General features: G+C 39.3%; 3 protein-coding genes across 3 annotated transcripts; 1 reads left to right on the top strand and 2 right to left on the bottom strand.

Moving 5' to 3' along the window:
• Window positions 1-1,361: 1,361 nt before the first annotated feature.
• Window positions 1,362-2,897, bottom strand: LOC310927604 (5-beta-cholestane-3-alpha,7-alpha-diol 12-alpha-hydroxylase-like; the record flags this gene model as incomplete). Its single annotated transcript, XM_083889937.1, has 1 exon — window positions 1,362-2,897. One exon carries the CDS (start codon window positions 2,895-2,897, stop codon window positions 1,362-1,364), a length of 1,536 nt encoding a protein of 511 aa, XP_083746063.1.
• A 5,555-nt stretch (window positions 2,898-8,452) lies between these two features.
• On the bottom strand, window positions 8,453-9,016 carry LOC310927305 (7-alpha-hydroxycholest-4-en-3-one 12-alpha-hydroxylase-like; the record flags this gene model as incomplete). The annotated part of the gene is made up of 1 exon (XM_083889599.1): window positions 8,453-9,016. One exon carries the CDS (start codon window positions 9,014-9,016, stop codon window positions 8,453-8,455), a length of 564 nt encoding a protein of 187 aa, XP_083745725.1.
• A 2,841-nt stretch (window positions 9,017-11,857) lies between these two features.
• Window positions 11,858-14,914, top strand: higd1a (HIG1 hypoxia inducible domain family, member 1A). Its single transcript, XM_083890472.1, has 4 exons — window positions 11,858-11,981; window positions 12,668-12,742; window positions 13,910-14,044; window positions 14,170-14,914. The coding sequence occupies exons 2-4, from the start codon at window positions 12,673-12,675 to the stop codon at window positions 14,241-14,243; spliced, it is 279 nt and encodes a 92-aa protein (XP_083746598.1). The 5' UTR covers window positions 11,858-11,981; window positions 12,668-12,672; the 3' UTR covers window positions 14,244-14,914.
• The last annotated feature ends 2,166 nt before the right edge of the window (window positions 14,915-17,080 follow it).

The raw sequence follows: 17,080 nt of genomic DNA on the forward strand, positions 1-17,080 counted from the left end.
AAATCCAAACTTTCATAAAATTTCACTGGGAGCACAGAATAACCTCGGATCAGTGTTGCAAACTTTGACACTTTATTTAAGGAGTATTCAGACCTCTCTCGCCGGACTAGACCGGACTAGTGACAAATCTAGCAACTTTTTCTGGTGTTATTGGAGATTTTTGTAGACTTTGATGTGAAAACACATATTGTTTTTGTTCTCAATGAGCACCATTGTGACGCAGAGGGTTCACATGAATGTAAAGTTCTTTGTCTAAAATGCACTGCATTTATGGACAAAACTCCACCATTGTGTCTCTTTTGGGTGACTTTTGCCTTTTTTGTCCCAAGCCTGGATAAAGAGGACGTTTGAAAATGTAACTTTAAAGAAATTTAATTTGTTGTATTTTGGGTTTTATTGACACACTTTTCGTGTCTTTATGTGTGGTTATTCTTCTCTCTTACAGGGTTAGGGTTAGTTGATGGCGTCATTAAGCGACATGTAGAGACTTTTCAGACAGCCAATAGCTACTGTCCTTACTGAGGATTTGGTAACACTGCCTCAGATCAAATATGAATGCCCTCTAGGCCCATCAGAAGAATAGGTTATAGGTTATAGGTTAGTAAAATGGTCACCCACTGACACATTTTTTAAATGTATTTATTTTATTTATTATTATTATTATTTAATCTTGTGGTGAATTTATTTTTCTTTTCACCTTTTTCTTTGCTGCCACATTTGTAGGCAGTAGGTGTCAGCAAGAGCATTCTTTATCACTTCCATACGATTTTTGGGGAGGAACTTGGGTGTGGAGCGCTGCTCATACAGTGTTCACTTTTACATTTATTGTCAAGCAAGCAAAACCCACATTAGAAAATTAAACATAAATTGCCATGTTTCCTGAAATATTGTTTAATCCAACAACACAGACTGAAGCACAGAAAAGCTGCCAGTCATTTTCATGATGAGAAGATTTTTATTGGTAGAGGACAGCAGCACATAAGCATTTTTCTTTTACCTAAAACAAAGCACATGTGAAAGGGTGACAAAAAGAGTGCTTCCAAATATTTAACCCGTGTAAATGGTAGCTGTTTACCAGAGATTTGATTATTTAATGAGTCGACCAAGGAGGGAGTTTCCTGGAGTCAGAGATGAGTTAAGTTGAACAAGGCTTTATTGGAAGCAGCTCAGATCTGAGGGGAACTGAGACAATGCTGAACATAAAACAAGTATGTTAACAGTTGGTTATCCTCTGTCTTACAGTCTACATAGTTTCATGTAAAACTGCGCACTAAGCTCTAATCAAACTAGCAAGCCCCGGTACTGAAACGTACAAAGTACTAAAGCCACACCTATTATGTGCTGATCATCAGGAAGTTGGTTTAATATCTGAGTCTGTACCGAAATGGAACATCTTTGTAAGGATGCATGGATCCAAAGCCCCATCTCCTGTAGTCAATATCAGGTATCTTCTCATCAGGATTCTTCAGCTCAAACTCAAAGTAGACCAACATGAGGAAAACAAACTGTTTCATTTCATTGGAGGCTAAGAAACGTCCAGGACACATTGAGACCCCAGCACCCCAGGGCATGTTGTAATACTTCAACTTCTTCCCCTTCTTGTAGAAATCTGTTTTCTTGCTCCCGTCTGGATTGAGAAAGCGGTCATATTTGAATGAACTTGGGTCAGGGTGGACCTCTGGGTCCATTTGAACTGCAATGTAAGGGAACATTGCCACTCTGTCACCTTTGCGAATGAAATATTCACAACCATCTGCCATTTTGAGAGTCATATCCTGAAGCACACCTCTGCTGAGAAGGGGTGCAGTAGTGAGTCTGAGACTCTCATCCAGAGCACTGTCCAGGATGGGTGTTTTCATCAGCATTTCGTGGGTCAGGTCAACTAAAGGACCGCCATGTCGCACTTCCTGTCCCGATTCCTTCATAACCCTATCTACCTCTTCCTTTACTGCTGCCATGGCCTCTGGGTGTTTCATGAGAAAGTAAAGCAGCCAGAAGGAGGATGGCCCTGTGTTGCCCTGAGAGGCAAAAAAAATCGCAAACATGTATTTGTCAATATTTAACTCATTCATACCCATATCAATTCTGTACTGCTGCATATCCCATGTCCAGCGGCTGATGTTGTCCTTGAGCCTCATCTTCTGCACTGACAGAGCTTTCCAGAAATGTTCCATCAGCCTCTTTGCCTGAAATCTTTGCCTGGGTGTGAGCACCCCGTACGCCAGGTTAGGGAAGAGTTGGTCATATTTACGAAACTCAGAGAATAAGGCCTGTGACTCAGCTCTATCTTTGTCTTTCGAATTCTCTTCACTTCCTTCTGACTCAGGTGGTGTGTTCCCAAACAGAGACAAGTAGCCGGCCCTAAAAAGAATATTGTAGCTGTACATAAAGAGTCCATCTTCTATCCAGGTGCTTTTGTCTGGAGCTCCATCACTTCTGTGCAACATCAGTTTCTGAAAATTTGTCATCATAGTTTGTGTCAGTACCTTCAGGCCATCTCCCTTGAGATGCTTGTTGCTGGAGACTTGGAGAATATGGTGCTCATCCTCTTCAGCTTCATAACCAAATACTCTGGGTACAAGATGCCTTACAAACTTGTAAAAGTCTAGTTTTTCTCTACTCTCTTTTACCAAAGGTCCAAACGATAGAGGATCCTGAAGAAATGTAATATAAAACCCTCCCAGCTGTATTGTGAATACATCGCCATGCTTTTGCTTCATCCTCTCGATGAATGTCAGTGTGTTCCTGCGAAATTCGAAGACATGACCCAGCCAAGGGATGAGCCCCTTATCCAAAGGGGGCTCTCCTGGCTGCCGCCTTCGAAACACACCAAGAAGGTAAAGTCCTCCGATCAGAGAGGCAAGAATGCCAATAAGGATAGAGAGCAGGAGTCTCATGACTGATTACTCTGAGGACCACACAGTTATGTGGAGTAAAGCTCCACATCCTGCATTATTTATAGACTTAATGCTCCTCCCTTTGTGTGAGATGAGTAACAGATTTCAGTGAAATCATTTAACTATTAAAACAAGTAAACAGGGTTGCATATGACAAAGTACATATGCAAGAGATCATTGCTATCCTGAATGCACAAGAGTTAGTATTTCCAACACCACATTTGTAGTAAAAATAAAGTTGTTTTCAGAGACAGATTCAGCCACACAAGCACACAGTTCTTGTAAAACTAAAGACTTCTGTTGGTGAAGCAATGATTCAGCTTTTTATTGCCAGACATTCAAGACAATTTAGCTTTCACCCACAGAGAAAACTGTGCCGAGTGATGGAATTTTTGTCAAGGCAATGTGAGAATTGAGATCGACTTAATGATATTAAAATCATGTGATAAGGAGAGCACACCCAGTGTGACCAATCTGATTTAGACTTAGAAAGCCGTATTATTTTCCTGCTTTGTGACTATGGTTATGGATGACCAAGACAACCCTTTATTGTCAGGGAATACAACTGACATTTTTATTCCAGTTTGTTTCTTCAGGGTCAGAGAGTCAGGTTCATTCTACATTACATTACATGACAGGGCCAATGGACACAATAAGTGTGTGGCGGGATAAAAGGCGGGACAAAAGACTGAAAAGCACGACTGCCACGCTCAGTGCGTGAGACTTGAAAGTAACCCCAGAGCTAAAGCTATCTAGCCAACATTTGATGCAATGACTGAATGAGAACTAGCTGACCAGCTAATTGCTAACGGTTCTGAGCGTCAATTTAGAATGCTTTGTATCGGCAAGTCAATAACACACAACTCGGAATTTGTTGTAACTTACAAAGGCGTAAATGAGTGAACATTCATCCAAAATGACATTGTCCGATATGAGATGAACTATAACTTTATCTCAAATGACTGTCCTTTTTGCGTGTGGTATGCCTGTCGGTCATTTGGGCCTCGTCACAACCAATGTTTATATTTATCATGTTCAAGCCAGTTGGCATTGAAATGGCAAAATGGCATGGTGGTCTCAGGAGTGATAGGTCCATGTGAGCAGCGAAGTGGTTCTGGATAATTCCTGAAGCGATGGCCAGGTGAGGGGCGTGCGCTTCAGGAGAGAATTTCCAGGATCATTTTTTTTTAATTACAACACTGGTCAATAATACGCAAATCCAGCATTTTCCAGCACAGTGCTCAAATTTCAAGCACATTTCAAACCTTGAAACACTATATTTAATAATCAAGCATTTTCCAGACTTTCAAGGCTCTGTACGAACCCTGCATTTCCATTGCTTTGTTATTCTGTTATATCAATGCATGATTACTAAAAAATCATCTAAAAATAGCGCCCTATAGGCCACATAGGCGGTCACCTAGAGCACAAACTGCTGGAGGGGTGCTGCCAGTCACCCTTGGCCTCGAGGAAAGAGAAACCAAAAAAAAGACGATTGATTCAGTACGCGACAAGTGCGCACCTCAGGGTCAGAGGGACCAGAGGTCAGGTCAAGTGACAGACAGGTGATGATTTACTTGCGAGATGAAAAGGACGTCCAAGCCCTTGGGCGAACAGAATCGCAAGCAGAGCTGGCTCTACCCAATTTGGTGCTCCCGATACGGCCCTCTGTGGACTAAAGTCCAATTTATACTCCTGCGTAGGTTACGCAGAGACTCTGCGTCGACGTAGAGCCTGTCGAAGAGCCTCTGCGTCGTCTCCGACTGCACAAAATATTTTTTAGGTGTCCGTCACTCCGTCAAGGGACAACGGAGACGGCAAGAGCTGCGATTGGTCCACAGGACAGGCCCAGCGGAGCTGCTCTGTGCCGGTTCACAGTGCGCACCCAGCGTCCACAGAGGCGGAGCTGATCCTGATCATATCTTAACACACACGGCACATGTTTAGACTCTAAATGGCCAATTTCTCGCCTCAAATTATCTTAAAACTGCGTTCCGTGACACAGAAAAGTGAGAAACGGCCACTATTTCAACAACAACAGTCTTTCTCTCTCTTTCTTTCTCGGACGCCATTGCTCACTGTAGCCAGAAGCACAACAACCTTGCGCAGCGACCCCTACTGATCGGGTGGGAAATTGCAGCGCGTATCCGTCACCACGACGCAGAAGTATGAAGGCTCGATCGACGCATACGCAGTCGGAGAAGTATAATGTGGCCTTAACTCCACCCTCACCATATCAGACAGCGATGGCCAGTTAGCAGGGTCTAAAGGTGCTGCCTTGATAGACTCAATGTGTAATTCAGGATGTGTTGACAGGATCGGGGTGTCCTCAGGCTGTTGAACAGTACATGCTGTGCTAGTTCCTTCACCTACAAGAAAATCAAACACACATGCATCTTAATCCTTCAGTATTAGTAAAGTCACACAATGATTTACACATAACATGCTTCAGAGAGTGGTGATTGTGTGGATGTTTGATCAGAAGGCCCCTCTCCAGCAGCTGTTTGTGGTTCATCTAGACCAGGGGTCACAGAAGACACATAAGAGAGACTCACCAATAGCTGCAATATTTAAAATAATAACAAACATATATGTGCATATTAGTTTTATCCTCTTTGTGCCTCTATAATAATAAGAATACTACAAATATTAATAATAATGATTCTTTAATACTTTTACTTTTTATTTAAGTATTATTATTTTGTATTATCATCATCATTATTATTGTTATTATAATGATGTTATGCAATTAAACTTTCTTTTATGTCAAAATTTGGGAGAGAGGAGGAGTCTGTCAGGGCAGGCGAGTGTAGTCACTCACTCACTGACCCGCGAATGTACTGACACAGACACACAGAGAACTGTGGCTGAGGAGGTGAATCTCGTTCGCGAACGAACTGACACACAGAGAACTGTGGCTGAGGACGTGAATCTTGTCCGCGAACGAACTGACACTGAACTGTGGCTGAGGACGTGAATCTTGTTCCCGAACGAACTGACACACAGAGAACTTGAGAACTGTTGCTGAGGACGTGAATCTTGTTCACGCGCTGTCACTCACTCACTGACCCGCGAATGTTCTGCACTCAGGGACGACGTGAGTCACGAAGGATGCTGAGAACAGTCACAGTCAACCCACAAACCAGCTCCAAAGACCTACAACATCATCTCGCTGCAGATGGTGTTACTGTGCATCGTTCAACTATTCAGCGCACTTTACACAAGTAGATGCTGTATGGAAGAGTAAAGCAGAAAAAGCCTTTTCTCTGCACCCGTCACAAACAGAGTCGCTTGAGATATGCTAAAGAGCATTTGGAATAAGGTGATGTGGACTGATGAAACTAAATAGAGATATTTGGGCAAAACAAGGCGCTTTATGCATGGCTCAAAAAGAACACAGCATTCCAAGAAAAAACCTTGCTACCTACAGTAAAATTTGGTGGTGGTTCCATCATGCTGTGGGGCTGTGAGGCCAGTGCATGGACTGGGAATCTTGTTAAAGTTGGGGTCTCATGGATTCCACTCAATATCAGCAGATTCTGGAGAACAATGTCCAGAAATCAGTGACAAAGTGGAAATTGTGCCAGAGCTGGATCTTTCAACAAGATAACGACCCTAAACACTGCTCAAAATCTACTAAGGCATTCATGCAGAGGAACAAATACAACGTTCTGGAATAGCCATCTCAGTCCCCAGACATGAATATTATTGAACATTTGTGGTGTGATTTAAAGCCGACTGTCCATGCTCAGAAACCATCAAACCTGACTGAACTGGAGATGTTTTACATTGTACACACTTGTACCATGTAGGTTCTGATAGAAAACTATTATACTAGTCAAATTGTACAGTAAAAGAAAGCCTTGCTTGTTTCCATGCTATTACTATGTTTTTAAAAAAAAATACTTTGTAATAGATTGTGCCCATTTCCAAGAAAAGAACACAAACTTGAACCTTAAAAGTACCAAACCTTACAAAGTAAAGTCAATAAATGTATTTATCACGCACAGTTTTAGTCCGTTTCACTTACAGATCTTTCTTTGAATTTCTCTCTCGCTCTCATTTATGTGTGCATTCAATTGGCCTGGCTTTACAGCCTGCAACAAAAACCAGCCAATCATAGACTTGGAGATATACAATTCTGACAGGCTGTTCCATATCAAATCATGTTCCTTGTGAGTTGTCACTTGGTTTGTTGCAGGAGATCAGAGAACATAGGTTTCTGAGCGCACTGCTTGGCTTAGTCGTCTATGCGTTATGCAGGAATACGCTGTATACCCACTACTGTACAAGTTTTTCATATAAGCACTAACAATGATATGTATCATCATTGTTGTTTATTATTTTAAATCAGCAAAAATATCAGGCCTTTTTTCAGCCACTGTGTAGTCTGCCAGCAGTTTACAACAGTGACTCTGCATTTGTTTTACGTTTATTGTAACAGCCCGGCTCAAGGGAATGACAAAGAGGAGACCACACATGGCTTTAAGCTTATCAAAAATAGTTTATTTAACCAAAAATAAATAAAGCCCAGTAATGGGATGTGTGTAAGTCAGTAATCAGTAATGAGTGCTGTGTGTGGAGAATGTGGTGTATGTGCAGTGCAAAACAAAGCAAAGTTAAACCAACAACACAAACAAACCATACGTCAAGGTGGAGAGAGACAAAATGGCTGATTCCTACAGCTTATATAGCTGAGGAATCAGCCAGCATGGGTGTTACCCATTTCATTGATTACTTCCTGGAAGCCTGGCAAACAGGAGGTGCCAGAGGGCTGTCACATTAGCCACCAAAATAAAACAATTCTTTGGGCTTCAGAGATGAATTCTTTAATCTTGTGCGTGGTGAATTAATTTTTCTTTTCACCTTTTTCTTTGCTGCCACATTTGTGTTCCATAGGCAGTAGGTGTCAGCAAGAGCATTCTTTATCACTTCCATTTGTTCCATTTATCCACTACGATTTTTGGGGAGGAACTTGGGTGTGGAGCGCTGCTCATACAGTGTTCACTTTTACATTTATTGTCAAGCAAGCAAAACCCACATTAAAAAATTAAACATAAATTGCCATGTTTCCTGAAATATTGTTTAATCCAACAACACAGACTGAAGCACAGAAAAGCTGCCAGTCATTTCATGATAAGAAGATTTTTAATGGTACAGGACAGCAGCACATAAGCATTTTTCTTTTACCTAAAACAAAGCACATGTGAAAGGGTGACAAAAAGAGTGCTTCCAAATATTTAACCCGTGTAAATGGTAGCTGTTTACCAGAGATTTGATTATTTAATGAGTCGACCAAGGAGGGAGTTTCCTGGAGTCAGAGATGAGTTAAGTTGAACAAGGCTTTATTGGAAGCAGCTCAGATCTGAGGAGAACTGAGACAATGCCGAAAAATAAAACAAGTATGTTAACAGTTGGTTATCCTCTGTCTTACAGTCTACATAGTTTCAGGTAAAACTGCACACTAAGCTCTAATCAAACTAGCAAGCCCCGGTACTGAAACGTACAAAGTACTAAAGCCACACCTATTATGTGCTGATCATCAGGAAGTTGGTTTAATATCTGAGTCTGTACCGAAACGGAACATCTTTGTAAGGATGCATGGATCCAAAGCCCCATCTCCTGTAGTCAGTTTCAGGTATCTTCTCATCAGGATTCTTCAGCTCAAACTCAAAGTAGACCAACATGAGGAAAACAAACTGTTTCATTTCATTGGAGGCTAAGAAACGTCCAGGACACATTGAGACCCCAGCACCCCAGGGCATGTTGTAATACTTCAACTTCTTCCCCTTCTTGTAGAAATCTGTTTTCTTGCTCCCGTCTGGATTGAGAAAGCGGTCATATTTGAATGAACTTGGGTCAGCGTGGACCTCTGGGTCCATTTGAACTGCAATGTAAGGGAACATTGCCACTCTGTCACCTTTGCGAAAGAAATATTCACGACCATCTGCCATTTTGAGAGTCATATCCTGAAGCACACCTCTGGTGAGAAGGGGTGCAGTAGTGAGTCGGAGACTCTCATCCAGAGCACTGTCCAGGATGGGTGTTTTCAACAGCATTTCGTGGGTCAGGTCAACTAAAGGACCACCACGTCGCACTTCCTGTCCTGATTCCTTCATAACCCTTTTAATGATAAGTGTATGAGTGTTTTTTTTTTTCTTATAATATTTTTGTAAAGTATTTCAAACTCGACAAAACAGTCACAAAGTCAATTGACCTTAAAAAAAAAAAGATGAACAGTGAAAAGAGAAACAAAAACACAATAAATAATCATAAACATTTAAAAGTAACATAAGAGACATTATTCCCTCATGTACTGAAAGTGCTGGGTAACAGTCAATTCCATGTGTACATTTAGTCAAGATATGTGAGAAAGTGAAAAAAAAACACCTCTGGATTTTCCCCTTAGTGGTGTAAGTTAGTTTTTTCCACAGCTAAGTAATCAGATAAATTGTACAAACCAAAGTCCTACAGTTTTTGCCTCTGCACTCTTCCAAATAGTAACTTATTTCTACTTGAACCAGAAATGTATAACTCGTGAGACAGAAGTCCAAGAATAAACATTTGAGAGCATACTGGCAGCCCATCATCACTACAATTAGATTGATTTATTTATTTGATGGCAGCTCCACGACAGTGAATGAGTGTTTAGGTGAATGCTGGGAGTTGGGTGTGCAGGACATTGCAGTATGAGAGGCCAGACTGTCCCAACTGCAGGGAAGTCCCCAGAACCTTGCATAGCTAGAATGCCAGCTGACATTGCGTGCTCACTTTTTAAATAAACCTTTAAAATGGTTTGTTTTGTGTGTTGTTGCCAGTCTCTTGGAAGTTGTGAAAAGGGAGTCTCCTTTCTTTAACCTGTGATTTGAAAATCCATTAGGTGACTGTGTTTTCTTTTGTTTAACTTTGGAATTAATCTTTTGTCAGCTAATAAGTTGACAAACCTTATTTAGCCACTGGACAGATCTCACAACATCGGCACTTTTATTTTGCCTTTTTATTTTGTGGTGGTAATCCTGATTATGTTTAAAAAAAAAATAATAAAAAAATCAGATTATCTCATTATGACATAAAGATCTCGTAATTATGAGATATGAGATATTTATCTCACACATATCTTGTTGTATTAGTTTCTCCTGTTATTGACGTAATGCTGTCATCGCCTGGCAGTCTGGCTGGTCATTGATAGCATGCATATTAGTATCTCGTTATTCCAAGATAAATATCTTGTAATCTCAAGATCTTTATGTCATAATAACGAGATAACCAGATAAATTTTTTTAATTATGTGAATGCAATGCGCCACCGTACTTTATAGCACGTGTGTGTAATCTGTGAAAATTTGTGATTGTGCAACAGCGTTTCAGGGAATCTTTTCCAAAATGAATTGCACCGAGTTGTGGTTCTGGTTTGATCCAATAACAGAATCACTGTCAGGGGCTAGGTTTCTTTTCTCTGACCTGAGCTGCTGTGTAGGTCTCAGTTTAGTGGTGGAGCATTTCCGTGTACTCAGTCATGGATGTGATTTCAAATGTAGTAAAGCAAAACATTCAAGTAAATGCAAAATAAAAGATTTGTACAAATACTTAAGTAACCTAAGAAACTATTAAATTACAACAAGGACAGCACTGTAATTCGTAGCTTTCCACATAAATCATCACAATGATATCCAGTTTGCTCTCCATTGGTCCCTTGACATACAGCACCACCTACTGGTTCGTACATTGGAAAACAAATGCACCAATAGCACCAATTGCACTTGCAGTTATGCTAAGACAAGGTTTTGTGAAACTACTGTAAATAAAAACCTAATGTCATCTAATTTATTTAATAATGTATCAGGATTCAAGACAGTGGGAGTTGAACATTAGATCATAGAATAACAGTGTGTACTTTCATCTGAACTACTAAAGCACAATGTTCATACAGAATATGACACCCAACACATGTATTGCTTTACTAAACATAAATACCATTTTATATTACTCAAACAACTTAATTATTATTGTATTCATAGATATTTTGCTTATAATAGTGATGTGCTAAATACAGATGTTCTTATTGGGAAAAAGCACGTCACAGAAACGTGCAGTTACTACGAGTCCTCGTGACGGGTGGCCATAAAACAACCACGTGTCAGACCCCAGATATCACAGAGATGAATGTACGAATTAAGATAACTCACCTCCGGCCACTTCCGGTTTAGATATACTGTCACAAAAGGGGCGTGTATAGCTAAGATAAATCCAAATAAAAGCACAACAACGTTGAAAATATGTTACTTTATGAGTAATCTTCGAAAGTGTGAAATCATTTCAAACATTTATGCATGTATAACCTTTTACGAGGACAAAGGGGGCATTTTCGTTTTAACTGCGTAACCGTCGACGTGCTCTTTGAACCGGGTGTGTTATCTCACATGCAATTCGCAATTTTGGATTTCACGTAGGTATTGGCAAATGGTGTTAGATTCAGGTCTCCTCGGATTACTAAGAATTTAATTTTTTTACAAGAGTTTATACTATTTGTCATTATTGAATTGTTAGATATTTTAGCAACCGTTTTGTATCTTGTTTCAGTTGAGTTGGTACTGGGACTAAGAATTTATTAGTCAAGATTTTGTCTTCTAACTGTATGACAATTATGAATATATTGTTCTTCGCCACTGTTTTTTTTTTACATTGAAGGAGTTCACACATCTTTCGTACTCTCTCCTGACATGGAGCTATGCTGCTGTTCTTAATCTTAATATATATTTAACTTTTTAATTAAGTCATTTGTTAATTATTGGTGATATTAGGTAAGTGGCAAGTAATCACCCTTCTCATATGCCTAACGCAAATGGAGAAATGTGAAAAAATATGAAAGATCATGGCAGTGCTATATTTCCAATTTTTTTTCTACAGTTGAACGCAACACCCCCATGATTCCCTTGCTTACGTCAGACCTACGTACAACTTCGTGATAAAAGACATCCTTGGTAACATCACGTAACCGGCTGTCTTACTTCCTTGCATCAAAAGACGTTACGCGTAGCCAAAAAACACTCTTTCTTATTACAACTGCGACAAACTCATTAAACAGGTAAGAGGCAAGTCCGACCTTCTGTTGTATGATTGTTTATATCAGTTGTTTAGAGTCGACTCTCGCTCGAGCTTTATCTTCACTTATACTTTACTGTGTGAATTTTGTTAACAGATCGTAAGCGTAATATTATTCCCATTTCAGTCACTTGTTGTTTTTTCGAACATGTACATACAGTTATTTACGCCTCCATCGAGATGTGGCTCCCCTCTGCCCTTCATGTATAACCTCTGTGGAGTTCATGTGGTGTTAGCTCAGCTAGCCCACCTGTAATATGCTGGTTTCAAAAATAAATAAATGCTATGTGTAGTACCAAATTGGGTCTTATGTATTAGTAAACTGTCATTGAGCTTAACTTAACATGTGTATGTAATGCTCAAACGTGTTTTGAATAAACTTTATGTAACGGCCAGGCTCGTGCTGTTGTTCAATTATAAGGGTACTTAACATCAAATACTAGATATTTAACCAAACCATTTTTTTGTAATCTTTAAATTATTTTCAATTCATGTTTTTCTTATTTTACTTTTGTTATTTTCAAACTTATACTTTGCATTTTCCAATAAAAATACTACTTTATATAATTGTTGAAACAACAAATCTTATTGTGACCTGAGACTTTGGTCACAATAAGATTTATGACTGTTGGCCTAGTACTGTATACTTAATTTCCTCTTCATTTTTAGTCAGGATGTCTACCTATGACCAGAATGAGTCCAAGTTGATGCGGAAAGTGAAGGAGAATCCATTTGTTCCAGTTGGTGAGTACATTCTGTGCTATAATGACTGCATCAGGATAACAGTTACACAATGATGCATCAAAATACACATTTTAAGAGTAAGGCTGGGCAAAATTCACGAACTACAATATCTGTGTAAAAACACACAACGCAATTGCTTTTCAATGTTTTACCAGATATGTGTGACGTTTTCTTCGTTCTCACCTCACTCTTTCCATCCAAGCATGGAGGAGAACTTATCAAGTCATCATTACAACTCAAAAGGTGTGATGTTTGTCCATTGTGGCCTACTTTAAAATCACGGTGGTCTTAAATGGCAGCCTTTGTAGAGAGTACTGGGCTACTGATATAATTGAGAAGGGCTCATTCTGAGGTATTGAAGACAATAATTCATACATTCCTCCATAAACAACTTAACCACAGTTAACTGGCTCCTTCACATTTTTTTTGACATTTTATCAGACTATAGCTAGCGCTACTGTCAACCAATGGTTACTTTCATAATCCGTTAATCTGTTGATTATTTTCTCAATTAATCAAGTATTTGTTTGGTCCACATTTTGTCAGAAAAAAAAGAAGAAAATGTTGATTGTTGTTTTCAACAAAACAAAATGGAGCATTAAAACATATTCAAAAACTACAGGCTGAAAGGCTGAAATGTAATTGTTGCAGCCCTAATAATGACTGATAATTATTATGTTTTTTTGGTCACATTGCCCAGTCCTAAGCTAGATAAAGCAATTGAGAAAGTTTAAACCAATCTCACAGTGTTGCTGCATGGTCAACAACTGTTCTTTTCCTTTGGCCATACTTTACAACCCCATAAAACGTCATCAAAATCTATCAAACTGTATGCTGCTGACAAATAAATACAATTAGGCAAATGCAGGCAGAAACATAACCTTACTGGTTGAGTCAACTGTCGATGTCAACTTTCTTTATATAGCACATTTAAAACAAACAGTGTATTTGCTGTACAGCAAATACACGGTAGAAATGGGTAAAACAAAGTCAAAAATCAAACTACAAATAAACAGAGAAATACAGTATATGAGTAAGTATAAACTTAAAATTGTTGTTGTACAAGTTTAAAACCCCTTGATTTGTGTTGTAGTTATTAATTCATGGTCCATCAGGCTTGAACACTCTTTGTTTTTTTTAATGATTATTATTTTTTGCATCTCACAGGACTTGCTGGATGCATTGCCATCGTCGGGTATAGACTGATGAAGATGAGGAGTCGAGGAGACACAAAGATGTCGGTGCACCTTATCCACATGCGTGTAGCTGCACAAGGCTTTGTGGTCGGAGCCATGACACTTGGTACGTTGTCGCGCCTCTGATGAACACTTGGCTGTGCAGTTTCACTCGGAACGAAACTGCTTTGTAAATTATAGTAACCATAAGCGCTGTCATGCGAGTCATCACTCTGTTTCTGTGTTTTTCAGGTGTCGTTTATAAAATGTACAATGATTACATCGTAAAACCCAGAGAAGAACAGAAAGCGACGGAAGACAAGTGAACCCAGCCTCTTCCACACTTGTTTTATATCCCTCATACTAATGTATTATCTCCACCAGGGGTCTCAAACTTGTGGTCTGTGAGCCAGATGTGGGCCCCAATCAAATTCACGCCACTCAAGTTATAATTATTTATTTCCGTATGAAAGTAGGACCTTTTTTCTCTCACTGAAAAATATAGACACTTGCACCCTAGGGTCTAGCTGGTGTACCACTGATCCCAGCCACTGGCCTCTCTGTATCTTTGGTTATAAACTCAGCCGGTTTGATGTTCTGACGTGACTCTATAGAATCGTGTTGCCTCTTTTAAATGATGACTGGTAAGTCAGAGGAAGCTAAAATGCAGCACGTGTAGCACATTTAAAAACCGTGACTAGCCTGGTCATTTAGTTTCAACCACCAACATGGCCACAGTATAGTCTTGTATATATTATGTTTTGCGGGAAAAAAAAGAACATTTCTTTATTAAAACAATAGAGTATCTTGTACAATTACAGTTGACTTCATTCAAATGTTTTTTTTTTATTTGATTGTTGTCATTATGTCGTGATTTACAGGAATCCAGGCTAAACCTACAGACTGCTGTGCATAAAAACTATACTGTATTACCTGCTTCATGATGTATATGCCTTAAATTATAAACACATAGCCAATGTTTTTGTGCAAATACAGAGCAGGGTATTTTAGAATATTTTTGTTTGGTTTGGTTTTTCTTTTGGAAATAAAGGTGACAAGTATTTTGATTCTGAAATGCGGTTATGTTTTGCTTGCACTGAAGAGTTTATCATCATACACTATAACCTCAGTACTGACAGATAAACTGATAAAACGATGAAAACAAAAACTGAACAATGCTTTTATGGGATCGATCACAGCATTGAGCCATGTTTTTTTCTCCTGCCAAATGGAATTTTTTTAGTGATCACTTAATGAATCCAAACAATAAAACCATTGAACATATTTGAACCACACCTTAAACTATCATCAAATATAACTTCCCTGTTCTCGAAGCCTGGTAACAATGTTTTATGGTTTGATTTGATTTGATTTTTAAATGAAATGATTGGGGGAGGGGGAGATGAAAAACAAAGCATTCAAGAGTTGCAGCACCCTGAACTTAATCAGGGTGATGAACCAGGAACAAAGGGAGAACAAGGCTTTAAACCTGGGAGACATCAAGAAGTGGCATCTGAGTTGATTATCACAATAAACAGAGCAGGTGACTCAAATGATTAAATTACCACAGCACCGAGACTTAACACATCAAAAACCTTTACACTTTCCTGTGTATTGTAAAACGCTGTGTCATGGTGACTCAGTACTTCTAGTGATGGCTCTTACTATAGAGAGGATGAGGCTACGTGACATCCAGTAAGTACTGCGGTGTACAATCTTGTTGTAAATTATAGTGTCTTAGTGTTGTCTGAAAATGGTACACATAAATAAATAATATCTGTAATTATCAGGGAATCCTACATTCTTCCTATGCTCTGTTTGAATTGCACATTTTCCTCAAGAGTGCTGCACTTTGTTTTGGTTTCAAATGCTGCCCTTTCTCTCCCTCTTTCTCTTTGTGAGTATACTTGTTTTTGTTGCGTCATTAGGACCTTCTCTGGACATTTTAGACCAAAACCCAGTCTGGAGACAGAACCTAATTCTTGAGCCTCTGGTTAAAGTTAGGGTAAGATACTGACTGGTTAAGGTAACGACTTTTGTTTCGCTGTCCAAATGAATGGAAGTCAATGCAGTGTCCTAAAAAGAACAACTAATTATGTAGCTGATAACACCCATATTTATTTATTTTTTTTTATTATTTTTTTTTTTTACCAATCTGGCTCCCTGGAAGCTGTTATGGTCGCAACCCTGACCTCTGAACCTAGACTAAGCAATGACTATGGTACTGCAGAATACTGTATTCATTGTATTTTATTTCATTCATAGGTGTGAAATTGCATGTTCATTATGTATGACCTTTACCACGACTGCCTGAGACAAACACAGATCACACAGGCTGATAGCTGAATATGTGACCTAACTGTTACCCAATCGCCAGTCTCCCTTTAGTTGTCGATAAAGTCAGCTGAAGTCCTTACCTAGACCCGCTCTTAATGTAGAACTTTCTAGCAGTTGTTGAGCGTGTGCGGTGTGAAATCAAAGTGCGATTGTCATCAAAGCAGTCGTCATCAAAGCTTTGATGACCAAAGTACTTTTTATATATCTAATCCTTTATTTGTTTGTCATCGTCTGTAACTGATCATCAGAACCAGTACGCTTTGTCGGTTTACAACCTATTAAGTAGTGTGTAGAATAAAACCTCTTAAAGACACTCGAGTTGTCCGTCATACTTGTTCTGATCGCCCTTCCCAGAGGGTAGTTTATTGAGCTGTAAGAAGCAGCTGGTAAAAATCTGGACACTTATTAATAATAATTATAATACTAATAATAATAATGTCTCACTTTGACCGTTTTCTTCGTGACCGTTTTTGAGTATTGAAAGCATTTATTTGGTGTTATTTATTCAACCATTAGAGCAAATTGAACACTCTAAACACCCCTTGCGACGTGTGGGTCGCAATTACATTACACACAAAGGCTCTGATAAACAAATAAATGTGTTTGGGGCCGAGACAGACTCTAGCATTGGCTGCTGGGGCGCAAGAAATTCCGCGCAGCGGAAGCAATACGATACCAGAACATTGTGCAGCATATTCCTGCGTTAATAGACGGACGTTTGAAAACAGGGCTCGAGGGATTACTTTTCACAAGTAGGATTGAACATTACCCAGAACAGGTGATTAATTGAACCTAAAACCGATTTTGTCAGTTGTTTATTACTGTT

The sequence above is a fragment of the Microchirus variegatus genome (assembly GCF_963457635.1).
Source record: "Microchirus variegatus genome assembly, chromosome: 5".
Lineage (NCBI taxonomy): Eukaryota > Metazoa > Chordata > Actinopteri > Pleuronectiformes > Soleidae > Microchirus > Microchirus variegatus.

Bases quoted from the DNA above. Each gene is read 5' to 3' on its own strand.
- higd1a (XM_083890472.1), top strand. From the start codon at position 12,673: ATGTCTACCTATGACCAGAATGAGTCCAAGTTGATGCGGAAAGTGAAG. The intron at 12,743-13,909 runs GTGAGTACATTC...TGCATCTCACAG, and splicing joins GAATCCATTTGTTCCAGTTG to GACTTGCTGGATGCATTGCC. The intron at 14,045-14,169 runs GTACGTTGTCGC...TGTGTTTTTCAG, and splicing joins GGTCGGAGCCATGACACTTG to GTGTCGTTTATAAAATGTAC.